The sequence below is a fragment of the Vigna umbellata genome, chromosome 6 (assembly GCF_029865625.1).
Source record: "Vigna umbellata cultivar VRB3 chromosome 6, Vumbellata_1.0, whole genome shotgun sequence".
In the NCBI taxonomy this organism is placed as follows: Eukaryota; Viridiplantae; Streptophyta; class Magnoliopsida; order Fabales; family Fabaceae; genus Vigna; species Vigna umbellata.
In genome coordinates, this window is record NC_142170.1 from 27,055,300 (window position 1) to 27,071,600 (window position 16,301).

Here is a 16,301-nt window from a genome sequence, read left to right on the forward strand (position 1 = left end):
GAGCGAGTGGGGTGCATAGCGAGAGGTTTGAGGTGTGATGTATGCTGCGAATTAATTCGCCATGCGAAATAGGGTGCGCTATGCGAATATTAGATGCCCCTTTGTCAGGAAAATTCGCCCAGCGCATCAAGGGTGGTGCGCTATGCGAATTTTAGCTGAAAAACACTTTCCCGTCAGGGAAATTCGCTCAGCGCACCAAGGGGGGTGCGCTGTGCGAATTATGTGTGGCAGATTGAGTGTTTTCGGTGTTTTTGATGTTTTGGGAGTTCCGGATGTCCGTTTCGGATGTTCTTTAGTTCGTTTTGGGGGTTTTGGACCTTTCCGGAACTGTTGGTCATGGTTTCAAAGTTGTTTTCTTTGTCTAAGTATGAGTTTAAGGGGTTTTGTGTTGTTTAGTGGTTCTTCTTGGACTGTTATTGCCTATTAATGTACAGGGAATGGTTTCGTGTGATTTTTGATGACTTGTTAAGTTGTTTGTGGTCTTTTGAAGTATAATTAGTATTATATCTATGTTTGTAAGCAATGTAAAAGTGAAAGTATGTGGTTTCTGAAAAGTATGATGGATTGACGTAATTCCATGATTTTCAAGGAGAAGATTCATGGTGGTGCAGTAGTGTTTAGAATGATCTACAGGGAAGCTCAGTCTTGGGGGTTATCCTGACGCTCCAATGGTCTTTCTTCTCATGTAGAGAGGATTGAACCATGTGGTGAGGAGTAGCAGGAGGTCCTAGTCTTGGGTGCTTCCATATGATCCAAGGTGAGTGATAACGGATTAACCTCGTGACTGTGGCCCGGCGGTAGTGCCTAAAGTTCCACCGGGCGGTAGTGCCCAAGTTTCATAAGCCACCACGAGTGCATGACCCGCCATAGCTCGGTAATCATTCTAAGTCCGGACGAGTCAAGTCTAGTTTATGACGTGTTTCTTGGTATGATTTAACTTGCTTGGCGTAAAGTATGTATTTGATGAATTGTTTACTCTAATATAGTATGCTTGTTTGTAAAACTAGCTCACCCTTGCTTGTTTGTGTGCTTGTGGTATGTGTTTTCTTTTGCAATGATCATCCAATTGGATGTGAGCAGACGAAGAAGAGGTGTCCGTGGAGCAAGCGCTGGAAGAGGGTGATGCATCAGCTTAGTTTATTTAGAATCTTGATGAGTAAACATTCGACAAAAAAAAATTTCCAGTGGTCCTCTGTGGTTAAGGGACCAACTCTAATCTTATTTTTGGATGACTGTAACTCTTATAGTTTACCTTATGTCTCTAACTGCTTTCCAATATTATGACTGAATGACGTCTTTATCATATATGTCTGCCGTATATTTTAAGGATGTCACATTAGTTCACATCAAATTATTTTATCTTTTATTAGAATCTTTGTGCTGCCGAAATTATGTTTATAAATTAAATATCTTTTATGTTTTATATTTGAATATTTTTATTCATTTTTAATATTTTTACTTATTGTTTATTTTTTTCACATGAAATATTTAACTTTCAATTTAAGTATTTAATAGTAGAAATTCTTCATTTGTTAAGTAATATAAAAAAGTTATCTTTTTTATACCGTTATTCTTAATTTTTTTTTTCACTTTAAAAATTCTTTTTGTTTTTGTTAAAATAATTTTCATTATTTATCAACACTTCGACTAATTTGATATATAAAAGTTTTCTTAGATTTCTAAAGTATTTTTCATCTTACCATACCTTTAATTATAATTTATTTTCTTTTATGCGATTTATTTATAGTATATCAAATTATTTCTAAAACACAAATTTGACTTCTTTTTAATATTTTTATTTGTTATTTATTTCTATCATGTATAATATTGTTTTGATATTTTTTTATAATTATTTTTATTTTCTAACTCGTTATCATGAGTAATTTTATCACTACAATTGTATAAAAAAAATTAATTACTATAATATGGTAATTTAATATCATTTTCATGAATTATTTTTATCATCATCTTATATATATATATATATATATATATATATATAAGTTAAAAAGATGAAATTTATATGATAAATTTCAATTATTATTCATTTAATTTTTGTTGGTTGTGTGATTTCATTAAAGTAGTGTATTATAATTTTTATTAGTATAAAAAAGAGATATTTCATTAGAATTTTAAAAAATGAGAGTAGAAGAGACATTTAAAATATTTTTAAATTTTTATATTTTGTTTTCTTTTTGTAATTTCTTGATGATATTTTTAAATTTTATCAATTTTGTTTCATTAAATTTGAAAAATTAATAAATGTCCCATTCTCATAATATTTTATTTGATAATTTCTTTCTAAGTCTTTGATATTAAAAAGTGAGAATATATCATTTTGACAAAAATTAATTAATATTAAAACATTATGAAACCATGTACGTTATGGACACACTTAAGAGTATATCTGTTATCTGATGCAAATAAAGATGAAACAAAAATTTAATATCTATTAGATTTTGATAAGGATGAGACTAATTTTTTCAAAACTCGTGTTACGTTCCATTGTTATCTCAAACCTCTAGTTTGATAAATCGGTGAAAGAACCAGGAGAGATTTTTTTCTAAAATAATAGTTTTTAAATAAAATTTAAATAGATCTAATGGTCATTAAGTCTTCTAATGTACCTGTTTATGTTTTTCTGATTTTTTTTCAAAATAAGGTAGAAAAAACATAATTAATAATTTAAAATAATTAATTAAAAACGTATATTTAAATTTTTAATTACTTAAAAATTAAAGGTATAAAATAAAACATAATTTATAATTTCTTTTACTATAATTTGAAATTAAAATTTTTATTATTTAAAAAAAATAGAAATATTATAATAAAAATATTTATGGCAAGTAATAGTAACAATAATAATAATAATAATAATAATAATAATAATAATAATAATAATAATAATAATAATACTGTAAACTTTTAAATTTATATTTTAGTTCTCATCTATTCTTCTCTACATTATAATAATAACACAATTTATTTTAAAGTATATTACAAAACCTTTAAAATATTTTTTAGTTTTTTTCCCAAAGCAATTGCCATTTAATTTCAGACATGTCCGACATGATACTATCATTGTTGTACAAGACATGTCCGACATGATATACTTAAGTATTCCTACTATATATGGTATCATTAAAAAAAGTTCATGTAATCGATATAAAAGATATACTATTTATAGGACAAATATTGTTGATTAATTGTTTTTTTTTTGTATATCACAAATTGTGAGAATGTCTTTCCATACACTTATTTTTACTAATTTAGAAAGAGCTTTAAATGTTATTTTCAATATGATAACAGGTAAATATTTGATGTTATAGGTGAGACTAATTATAAAAATTAGTTATGTGAGACTTTAGAAACTTTAATAATTAAAAAATTATAAAAATATAGTTAAATATTTTAAGTAAAACATAAAATTATTTATTAATTATAATTTAAAGGACTTATTTTAATTTAAAAGATTTATTTTTTTAAAAATAATATTTGGTCAATAACTATTGAAATAGAAAAAGATATTATTAGATATAAATATTATAAGATATTTTTGGATGTTATTATATTATTATATTATTATATATTGTTATAAATTAAAATATATCCTTCGATATGGTTAGATATTATGAGATGTTTTTATATATTGTTATATACTATTATTATGAGATATTTTCTTTAAAATATTAAATTTATAAATAGATGGGAGGACAAATATATGGGAGGATAAGATTTATGAGACAGTTTCAATAGAAGCAATAACAATTCAAGAAAAAATGGAAATTTTAAAGATTGAGTTTTTATGAAAGAGAAGAAAGAAGTGAAAATTAAAAGGTGTGAAGAGCATACATTATTGTTTTAGTGCTTTCTTGTTAATTTAGTTTAATCTATATCCAAGTGAGTTGAGACCAAAAAAGCCTACAATTAAAAGAGTTCACAGAATCAAGAAGTCCACAAAAATCCTGTGGACCAAGGCCAGTCCATCTTAAACAAAAAATATATTATTTCTTTATAATATATTATTAAACTTTCGATATAGGTCAATCTATTTTGTCCTTAAGTCAAATAGTTAGGATTGACCTTGAGTTTGGACATATCCATCTTGATCTTTGACCCAAACTGACCTATCTCGAACTTAACTTTAGCATAGATTGTCTCGAGATGACCTTCAGTTTGACTTAGACTAACTTGACAAAATTTCAGTCGGAAATGCCTTAGTCAAATTCGACCAAGGCTAGTCCATGTTAAACACAAAAAATATATTATTTCTTTATAATATATTATTAAACTTTCGATATAGGTCAATCTATCTCGACCTTAAGTCCAATAAGTTAGGATTGACCTTGAGTTTGGACATATCCATCTTGACCTTTGACCCAAACTGACCTATCTCGAACTTTAGCATAGATCGCCCTGAGATGACCTTTGGTTTGACTTAAACTAACTTGACCAAATTTCAGTCGGAAATGCCTTAGTCAAATTCGACCAAATTTTGGTTCATGTCAAGTTTGTCAAAATTTGATCAAAGCCAACTTCGCGCAATTCGACCGAATTTCAACAGGGTGGACTTGGTTGAATTTTATTAAATCTTAGCCTCAATCGAAGCTCGGTAGAATTCGATGAGTCCTTACCAAAATTTGTTTGAATGAGGCCAATTTGACCGAGTCGACCTCAAAAGAAATTTGGCTAAATTTAGTCATGTTGACCCTAGCTTAATTCAGAGAGTAGGCCCCGACGAAACCCCATCAGCCCGATTAAAATTCGGAGGAATCGTTTGATTTGGTTGCGTTAGCATTGTTAAAAATTGACTGAATTCATATGTATTAGCATTAGTAAAAATTCTCCTGAATTTGGTTGATTTGGCCCTCACCGAATTCGGTAGGTTAGAACTGCCTAAATTTTGCTAATTCCTTCTATTTTGGCCAAGTTTACCCTAACCAACATTCGACCGAGTCATGTTGGTTAAAAATTCAGTTGAATTTGACCAAGTTGGCCCGTCAAGAAAATCGGTTTAAGCCGGCCAATCTCAACCTACACTTCTGATCCATCCTTCTTTAACCTTCGGCCCGAACTGATCTGTCTTGACCTTCGGTCTATTTCATTTCGTCTCGACCTTTGATCCTAGTTGGTCTGTCTAAACCCTTGGCCAAGCCTGAGTAGTCTTGACATCTGTCTCAAGCCAGCCTATGTCAACAACCGACATGGGATGGTTGATCTAGACCATTGGCCTGGGTTGGCTCGTCTCAACCTTCAGTTCGAGTTTATCCGTTTATATCTTCGATTTGGGCCAGCGCATCTAGACCTTTTGTTCGAGCTGGCTTGTCTCGTTCTACGATTCAGGCTATCCCGTCCTAACCTAAAGACACCAAGCTAGCCCATCTCCAACTTTGTCCCAAGTCGACTCGTCTCCGCCTTCAATCCGAGGTGACCTATATTGACATTTAGCTCGAGTTGACCCATCTCGCCAATTAACTCATTTCGGCCTTCGGCCCAGGATGACTAATCTTGATCTTTGATTGAGACTCAAAGTATTATTTTTAAGAGTTAATTTAAGTTTGTTAGTGGGACCAACCACCTTAGGACATTTACCAAATTGATGAATGTGGTTTAGGACATTTACCAAATTAAACCTTTAAGTGTGGATAAAGGAAGGAGAGTGGGTAAAGGAGGTAAATGTGAATGAACTTACCTTATTTCTTTTAGTTTGATTTCAATAAACAAGTACAATAAGAAGAATTTTCTATTCGAGAAAAAATTGAAACTAGTTGAGCAAAAGTCATGTGTCCTTAAAAATATTTGTCAAAGGCTACGCTGACACTAGATTTTGTGTGTACAATATTTTGAATTTATAAGTATAAATTATGTCAAAAACAAGTGAAGTTTAAGAAAGCATACATATTACATAAATTAGTCTAAAACATGTAGTATGTAACTTTCTGCATCATTTATGTGTTAAATCAATATGGAAAGTCTTAAACATAGCATTGATTCTTTAGATACCCAATACTGTCAAACATGCATTAATAAAAGGGAAAACATACAAAATAAAAAAAGTGAAAAATAAATGAGTAAAGCATGGAAGACAATGATAAAAAATTGCTCTTCACAAAACATAACAAACTATACCTATTATGAACAAATCCTAAATAAATATGAGATAAAACATTAAACTGCTTATATTGTTCTCTATGAATAAAAGTCAAATTAGCTAACTTATCAATACAATAAATTTCCATACAAAAGTTATGAAAAACTTTGAATTGCATATACTTACAAAAATGGAAACATTGACACCATCTCCTTATAAGGATTTAAGGAACTACTTAATCATAACAAACTAAAGTAGAATTACTCTCTAACCAAAGCCTTTGAAAGTTCTCCCTTGAAGTGTGTTCCAAAACATAAGTAATCCTTATAAACTCAACATAAATAGAAGTTTACATCTCTATAAAAGTTAAAACTAATCACATATTTATCCTTCTTCTAAAAATGTTAGCACATGTAGCTAAAGTAGAACAATCAAACTTGTCATACTTAACAAATGAAACTTGTCATATTACATCCGTAAATGAAAACCAACATACTCTACCTAGTTTGAATTTTGAGAAAAATTTTAGCAAAAGAAAATCAGAGACAATATTACCCATATGCTTCTTATATTCTCAGTCATAAGCATCAACTCCTCAATTTGAAAAACATTAGAAATAAAAACAATTATAATCTAAAATCTATTATGGTTTCTCATCCTCCAAATCATCTTAGATAATTGGAGTAATGATAATCACTTTCAGATAATGACTATAAGAGAATTTATAAAATGAACAACCAAATCGAAAGAGAAAAACTACAAATTCTAAAAACTTCCTTCAACCATTATAATCGTATAATAATAGAACGTGAAATAATGAAATAAAAATTCAACATTATTCCTACATAAAGAACGCATAGAACATAAATTCACCTATTTTTGAACCTCTAAATCAATAGGTAAATGATCATATAATAACTTTCAAAGAATCAAAATTTAACCAATAACATAATATTTAACCAAATTAAATTTCCTCAATCCACACATTTCGTATTAAAATGATTAAAATTAAAATAAAAATTAAATGCAAGTATGAGTATTTCAATTAGTATTCTAACAAAGGTTTAAACTATAAAGGCATCAATGACACCTTATATTAATTTGTCCTAAAAACAATAATTTTGAAGAGTCTAAGCATAAACTCATAGTAAATTATGACGATGATAAGTAATTTCTAAACTCAATATAAACGTAAAGAATTTAACTAAAGGATATTATTACTTTTATAACTTACATATTATCTTTACAAAATTATTTTCATTCATTTTAATTTATGTCAGAGAGAGGAATAATTCACAACGAAACAAGTAAAAATATTAAAAGGTATATAGACAACTAAATTCTTAGAAGTTAGAAGTAGATAAATCATATATTTCTTTATGTTTAAATAGAATTTTTTAGGCTTAATAGCTTACTCGGTCCCTATGTTAGGTGGTTTTTTTTCAGTTTAGTACCCAGTTTTAAAAGTGTATACTTTGGGTCCCAAAGTTGTCAAAATTGTATGAATCAAGTCCCTTTCGTTAAGTTGACAGAAACAGAGCTAACTCCCAGCTGACGTGGCGAAGGAATCTGCACATTTTCTTCTCTCTCTTCTGCTTTTCCTGTAATGACCCAACTTTTTCTCTTTTTTCTATATCTTTATTAAATATTTTTTTTCTCTCTCTCTCCTTCCTCCACAACCTCTACCTCTGGAATTATTAGAAAGGTAGAGAAGAGAAATTGAATGAACGGTGTTAGTGACTGAACAGTGTGAGTGACCGAATGGTGTCAGTGACCGAACGGTGTAAGTAACCGAATGGTGTCAGTGACCGAACAGTGTGAATGACCGGATAGTGTGAGTGACCGAATGGTGTAAGCCAATGACCGAACAGTGTGAGTGAATATTTGAGGGTTCCAATATTTTATTAGTGTTGTTAAGAATATTGTAAGCCAATGACCAAACGGTGTGAGTGAATATTTAAGGGTTCCAATGATCGAATGGTGCGAGTGTTGTTGATCGTTCATTCAATTTCTCTTCTCTACCTTTCTAATAATTCTGGAGGTAGAGGTTGTGGAGGAAGGAGAGAGAGAAAAAAAAAAGTATTTAAGAAACATATAGAAAAGAGAGAAAAAGTTGGGATATTGTAGGAAAAACAGAGAGAAGAAGATGTGCAGAGTCTTTCACCAGGTCAGTTGGAAATTAACTCCGTTTCTGTCAATTTAACGGATGAAACTTGATTTATACAATTTTGACAATTTTGGGACCCAATGTATGCACTTTTAAAACCGAGTACTAAACTGAAAAAAAAATCATTTAACATAAGGACCAAGAAAGCTATTAAGCCAATTTTTTATTCCATATACAATATGACTAATAGTTATGGTTTATGCTAATTTATGAATGTTTTTAATTTTTAAACTATATTATTGTTTGCATAATAGTGGTTTTGATTTTACATGCTCGGAATAACCTAAAAATAGGTATTAGAAAATAATTCTCTATTGATTATTGGCATTATAGATAATAGATATTGAAAATATTTGAAATTTCACATAAATTATGCTAATAATATTGAATATTCTAACCTTTTATGTCGGCAAGAGTATGATCAATATGAAATCTCCAATTTCTACGTTAGAATTCAAAACCAACATTGAATTTTTTTCACTTTCAATATTTCTTCTTACTTGTCGATTCTGAAAGTCGAATCATTTCTATAACCCGCGTTGAAGACAGCAAAGGTGACAGCGGAGGTTTATGTTTGTGTAAGATTAACCCGTTAGTTAAGAAATAACTTTTTTCTAAAATCATTTACTTAAAATTCATAAATAATTTTATTAAATATTTAAATAATAGCTTAACAATCCTATATATCAAATTTTAAGCAAATAAAAAATACTTTAGTTACATAATGTTAACATCCACTTGTATTTTTATAAAACTTGTATTGTTTAGTGAAGCACCAAATAATTTCAAAATAATTATTTATTTATTATTATTATATATAAATTTCATGCACTTATTTCAATTTAACACTAAAATTAATATAGTTCATATAGTAAATTATAATTTACTCATAAAAGTTTTTCTTTTTCTTACATTTAACATTTATATTTATATATGTACATGTTGAAATAGTTTTTACATAATAAGAGCTGTAGCTTTAATGTTATTAAAATAATTAAGGAATTTTGTTTATCCTAAGAAAACATATGTATTGCGAAATTATACACACATTTTTTATGTATTAAAAAATTTTGTTACTCTTATGTTATTTAAAATTTTATTAATTTCTCAATACAAAAATTATTAATATCACATTCACACATTTTTTAGAAAAAAAAATAGTGCCCCATGCATTATATCAGCTGGCTGAAGATTGTAGGACAGTTCTAGAAAACACTCTCATGAGATACAAATACAACTACAACTACGTCTTCAATAACTATGAGCGGACATCACTCACTGCTTCGATCCATAAAAGAAAAGAGAAGCTAATCCATCAAAAAAAAAAAGAGAAGCTACAATATAAAGATGGTTAATGTGATATGTTAGAGAGCAAAATATATATACTGCAAAGATTTCAACAAGCACTTCAAAGCTCCAAAGCTCCAAAGTTCCAAAGCTCCAACTTCAAAGATACTTGTCCTTTTTGAGTGTATTTGTCTTCTCCTAACCGGATATAGGTGGTGTTTACAGAAGATATATGTCAGAAAATAATAGATATAGTAATTAATGAAAAACATAACCTATTAAACTATAATATTTACACTATTATTTATGACTTTTTACCTGGATGGATCTGGTTCATATGTGTCCACGATAGTACTTGTTGATGCATCATATAAGAGTTCGTTGTTACATATATATATGCTGTTCAACATGTTGAGCCATATTGCTGTCAAGTAGGTGTTGTGGATGAGCAAATATTGAGGATTATGAATTGCTTCACACTTGTGAGAACGATTGAACTATAAGAGGTTAAAGCCAATATCTTACCTTTTTGTGAGCACGTGCAGATGACGACATACTTCCAGGGGAAAATATACAATTTAGATGCTGTTATTTTTTAATCAGATTTAAAGTTTCACTTAGGTGATTACAGTTGATTGAAAAACAACATGAATAGGACTTATCATGTTGTATTTAAATTCCATATTTTGTCATTATGTTGAGTTACATTGTTCAATTGCAGGTTTTCTGGAAACAATAAAGGAGTTTATTGGAACAGGATCAAAATATAAAACTTACAAAAAAAATACCATGGTTTTTTAGGAATAGAATTACTCATTCTGCCCACAATGTAACACCCCTTTCATCAAAATAAACTGGTATGGTTTGCCCCAAAAGAACAGTAAGAAAGAAGAAAAAACAAACCGTTATATATCATATTCCTGTTACTATCCGAACCCCCCCAGACATCATAAACTGGACAAAAACTTTCAGGTTCAGTACGAAGGAGCGAGAAATTCACATAAATATGAAATTTCATAAAGTTCTTCCCAAGAATATGCACTGATAGGATCTGTGTTTTGCTCCATAAAGTCAGCAAAGTTATCAGTAGCCAAATTCCCGTTACTGGCTGCTTCATGTTCAAGTTCAGATATCATGCACAAAGCATCTCTCAATGATGTGTGCTGGGGCGATTGAGAATCACTGTCAGGAGTTTGGGAAGTAGCTTGGCAACTGTTCTGGAAACTGCTTGCAACAACTTCACCAGATTCCTCTTGAATTGATTCTACTAGGGAGTGCTGTTTTGAGGTGGAAGCTTCAACTTTTTCATTTGTTTCTGAATTGTGTTGAAAGCGCTTCTTAAGATGTGCATGCCAGTGATTTTTTATCTCGTTATCTGATCTTCCAGGTAAGTGGGAGGCAATCACTGACCACCTAGGGAGTTGAAATAAATAAACACTATGGTTTATATTCACATGCAGTGAAAGAAATTATATGATGTAACTTGCGCAAAAGTCCAAGTAATACTATAAGTGCATCACATATCATATATGACAAATTAATCGATTGATATTTATGATAATCCTCTGAAAAGTCATATGCAGCATGACCTTTTATCAGTTTAAAGGTGAATAGAAATTAAACTCATGTAACAATCATGTAATCTTGCTGTGCGTATACCTATTTCCATGAATTTGGTGCAGTTTGATAATTATCTCTTCTTCTTCGTAAGTGTAGTTCCCTCTTTTGATGCCTGGCCTTAAGTAATTCATCCACCTCAATCTGCAGCTCTTTCCACACCTAGAAAGACCTGAAAACATGCTGCACAATTATATTGAATCCAAACAGTAGAATATGAACTCAATTTTCCCTTTTTGGTGCCTGGCCTAAGGATGAATATGTTGAGATTCTGGAGACAAGTAGAGTTTTTAAATTCCCCTCACAGTTTAAAACAAGAATCAAATTAAGATAAATACGCCATGGATCATGTCTTTTTTCGAAAAAAGAGAGTGATATGAAGTTGTTTATCTATTTAGAAAAAGAGAAGCAAACAGATAGCTTTTCTGTACCAAGTCTTGATTCAACTCATATGATCTAAATGTTTCAAAAACAACAGTTTAAAATTTAATTAACCATCAGTTTAAACTTCCCACACAGATGTGAAAACTTAACATGAAATTAGTATTCATTCCCGAAGGTAGATAACTGATGCAGTTGTATTACCAGCAAACTTAGGCAATTGGCGCCAATTCTTGTGGCCATGTGTAGTGACATAAGAAATCAACTTCCAATCTTCTTCTGGTGTCCATGTTCCTTTTCTCAGTCCATTATTGTCACAGTAAGGGGTTCTCACCATCTTTCTCAACCTATCAAACTCTCTCTCACACTATATATGTAACAACACTCTGAAGGTATCGTTGTTGATTCTGTGTGGGTTTGTGTGTGAGAGAGAGACACTCGAGAAAGAAGAGAGTTTGGCGAAAGACACTTGCAGCAAGACACTTTACCTTTATATACCATGAGAATGCGTGCAGGGAAGAATGAGGCATACATGAATGTTTTCATGCTAATAAACTAAGAAAATTGGTAACCATGGTCTTAAAATATTACTATAACTGCAATTTGTAGTCAAATTTTGATTATTTTAATTCTAATTTACACTCAAACAAAACACATCCAGCTTCCATTTCGTACAGTTGGGGTTGAGATATTCAACAGAATAAGTGACATCTAACATTTTTCTTAGTCCGTGTGAAAAAACCTTACACGGTTGTCGTTCAGAAAGAGGTAGCAGTTCAAATATTAAAATAGAAAATTTTCATGGAAATAATGCTTTTTAATTACTGCACTAATGGAATCTTTCTTCTTCTCTATAATAAAAATTCAAGATTGTATTCATTATTCTTTTGCGAATTTTTTTACGTGATGTGGAAATGAAAAAGGTAAAATAAAAAAATCAAAACTATTTTAGTAAAATCAAGAAAACTTAGAATATAGGAAAATAGGAGAATACCTTTTTTATAAAAAATTTATATGATTTTTAATAAAAAAATAATTTTTAAATTTCTGCATAAGTGTTCTTAATGCAATGGTGATGACGACCCTTAAATAAAGTATACTACGAAATGAAACCTGGAATGAATCAAATTGCGAAATAGCGACCCAAGTTTTGTCGTATAATTGGAAACTTGAAGCCACCTTCCTTGGTTCGAAGGGGTCGTTACCCAACCACTTAGTTGAATGTTCTTCCTCGCTTCCAGTGGATTAGATTTCAATAAAATCGCGTATCATAGTCAACTAAAAGGTTTTGGATAGATTGCAGTATCTTATAATAATTATAATATAAATTTTTATAGTAATAACACAAAAACTAATGAATTCCGTGCATCTAGATTATTCTTTAGTCGCATGAAACAATTGAAATTGTGCTTAGGAAGAAGAGAGGAGGAATAAGTGGAAATCTAAAATTTCTTATCTAGAAATAACAAAAAATTATATATATGCAAAAGAAGGGATAAAATTATCTAGAAATAACATAAAATTGTGCTTAAAAAACAAACACTTTCTTTTTAAACAGAGAAAGAAATACTATGATAATAACTGACAGAAAAAAACTGATTCTTGTATAAAATAATTTTTTTATTTATTGGATTTGTAAAATGAGAATTTTAAAACTGATGACAAAACTATACACCTAAATCATGTAACAAAAGCATGCCATCTTTATTATATCGATCGGTATAATATGTGCTAATAAAGTTTAAATATTGTGGAGTCAAATTTATAGCTGTAAACAGCATACTACATGTTGAGAATTTTTATACATTTATGTATATATATATATATATATATATATATATGATAAATTTAATTTCAATATATATAAGTTAATATTCTTTTCCATTAGTTGAAAAATAGTCTTTATATATCGGAAGTCTTCTTATTTTATGGGCTTTGACTACTGAAAGTGTGAAAACATCCTGGTTTGTGGAACTAGTATGTTCTCCTTTTCACTCTTCATTCTCAATCAGAGGAAATTAACTTGTGAATCGCCCAGCTTGTAACCCTAATCAAGAGGGTTTCGTTGGATGCATGTTGGTTTTGGTTTGCATTTAATCAGATTTTGACATACTTTTTTCTTCTTTAACATAATACTTTTTTCTTCTGTTTTCATTTTAATATTATCAATTTTCAAAGAACAAAATCCTTGTAAATTTCTGCAACAAGGAAGCAGGAATTAAGAGCAATTAAATAATTAACTTTCGGAATTATACGCGCTCCGATGTACTAAACACTTACTTCCAAACTCAAGTGAGGTCACTTCCACAATATAATATGATTGTGTTTAAATCAACAATATACAAAAATTAATTAATTAATATATTACTAGCTAGGTCCCATGCATGCAGAAAATTAGTAACTTCCTTGGCTTCCAAGTCACTTTCTAGAAATGGACCTTACATAATTAGGGTATAATAAGTATCTTCTCTTCCATATTAATATATGATCACAATTAATCAACTTTATTCTAATTAAGAAAGCTAGTTAACGTTATTTAAGTTTAGTAATCATAATTAAAAAAATCTTAAAGTTTTCTTTATTAAACTTTGATATAAAAAATATAAAAAATTACTGAAAATATAATTATAATTAGTTAAAAGATATGTGTAGGATGGTAGTATTATATAAGATAAAATAGTTAAATTTATTTTTACTTGAATTTATCACTTTTTTTTCTTATAATTGAGTCTTGAAAAATATTGTTGAATGTTGGAAATGCTGAAAAGAGTGAGAAATGTTTTCGTAAAAGTAGTTAAGAAATTAGGAACTATAAAATTTATTGGTGCATCCAAGCCTCCGAAAAATTATATTTGTAATAAAAGTGGGATGATTATATATCCAAAAACAATTTCATATTTGTTTTAATGTTTTCCAAAAAATGATTTCTAGATCAATAGGGTGCAGGGATATTATGTTGCACGAAGTAATAGCCGTAGATTGACCCACCTTGCATCACTACAAAAATAATATATTTTAGGAGGGGTTAGTTTCCGGCGGTTTTAGAAACCCCGAATAAATTCCGGCGGTTTTGACTAAACCGCAGTTACCCCCTTTTTTAATTTTTTTCAATTTTTTAATTTTCTTCAATTTTAATGAAGGTGCCTTTCATTTTTTCAATTTGGGGACTGATTATGAGTATGAGTAGGACTGATTATGTATCCCCGCGCCTTTCATTTCTTCTACCTTTCCCTGATTCTCTAATTTCTCCCAATCCCTAATTCTTCTACCTTCACTCATTTCTTCTACCTTCCCCGCTCCTTCTCTGCACCATCTTCGTGTTGGTCTCCCCTTGTTAGGGCTGAGCAAAGTGTCGAGGTGTGGAGGCATTTGTGGGTTGAGCGAGGCTTCGAGGCAGCGTGGAGGCGCCTTATTGTTCGTCGAGGTGCTCTCGGAACTGAACTGTAGATTTGCTCTTGGAATTTCTCGCATCTATGGTTCACGCGGCTTAGAAAGCGGCGAGGTCACTTCATTTTCTCTTCGTTCATTTTCACTCTACACGTTTGTCTCCTGTACCTTAGTCTATTGAACGCGTTCATTGATTCGATTGTGTCTAACTCTTGTATTTTGCTGCTGTTGTTAACTCTTGTATTCGATTATGCCAACTACTGTTCCGACTGCCCCACATCCACCGGCAGTGTGACCTAGAGTTCGCGCTAGAAGAGGACAGGCTACTGATCCACACAGTATAGCTGAAAGAATCAGTGTGGAGCTAAAGTTGCCGAGAAAAGAAAAAGTTGTGAAAGGTGAGCTTATACTTCCATAAGATATGTTGGCCAATTCATGTATATATGCCTGGAACTGTTAATAATTTGTCAATGCAAATTTTACTCAATGTAATCGTCAAAAATTTCTTCCATGTCAAATGTTAGCTTCTCTGTCTTCTTCATGCTATTAGATTTTCTTTAAGTAGAAAATATTATATTGAAGAAATTTATTAAATTACATTCCACTTAAGATATGTAGTCATGAGATATGAAACGCACACACACTTTGCGGAACTGCCTTTACTGCTTGTTGGAAGCATATCAGATGGGAGTGGAGTGGACATGTTGATGATGCTGTGTCCACCAGACCATCATAGTTGGTACACACTACATTCTAACTTAGAGCAAAGGTAGTTAGGATACTGAGTGGTTAGTTAGGTGGTGTTGGTATGAACAACCATTCAAGAGTTTATTACTATTTGGATTATAATTAATGAGGCACTCAACCTTCTAACAGAATTAAAAAAGTCTAAGTGTGAGCAACAAAATAAAACTCTGGGAATTTATGAGAAAGCGGAGAGTAATATCTGAGAATATCTAATGAAGCTTTTCATTTTCTTATCTGGTGAAATAAGCGATGAGACATTACATCTAGTGTTTGTTGTACAGTAGGTGAAAACTGTTACCACAGCTAACTAACTCCAGAAAAGCTATTCCAACTAACAACCTTGAACAACAACTAAGGCTTTCAGAAATAACTCACTTCTGTAATAGAATGTTATGGCCCAAGCTACTGACCCTTTAAGCCCAATTGAGCTGACAGACCAACTGGAAGCAGCAGGACCAACACGACAAACTGCATGCAAACGTAATAGTGTTAAGCCCAACTGTTTCAAGGGCTATGAACAATTTTAGTTTTGCAGAGAGTAATAAGAACAAAACTACCTGCAAGCGTGAGAAGGATTTCATTGCAATTTTGTTTTGCTTAGTCGTGAAATTTGTCACACATGAT

At 30.8% G+C, this 16,301-nt stretch overlaps 1 protein-coding gene across 1 annotated transcript; it reads right to left on the reverse strand.

Moving 5' to 3' along the window:
• Positions 1-10,318: 10,318 nt before the first annotated feature.
• LOC148197087 (transcription factor MYB13-like) lies at positions 10,319-11,995 on the reverse strand. Its single transcript, XM_088093365.1, has 3 exons — positions 11,748-11,995; positions 11,205-11,334; positions 10,319-10,958 (listed from the first exon to the last, which is right to left on the reverse strand). Exons 1-3 carry the CDS (start codon positions 11,878-11,880, stop codon positions 10,520-10,522), a joined length of 702 nt encoding a protein of 233 aa, XP_087949491.1. The 5' UTR covers positions 11,881-11,995; the 3' UTR covers positions 10,319-10,519.
• Between the last annotated feature and the right edge of the window lie 4,306 nt (positions 11,996-16,301).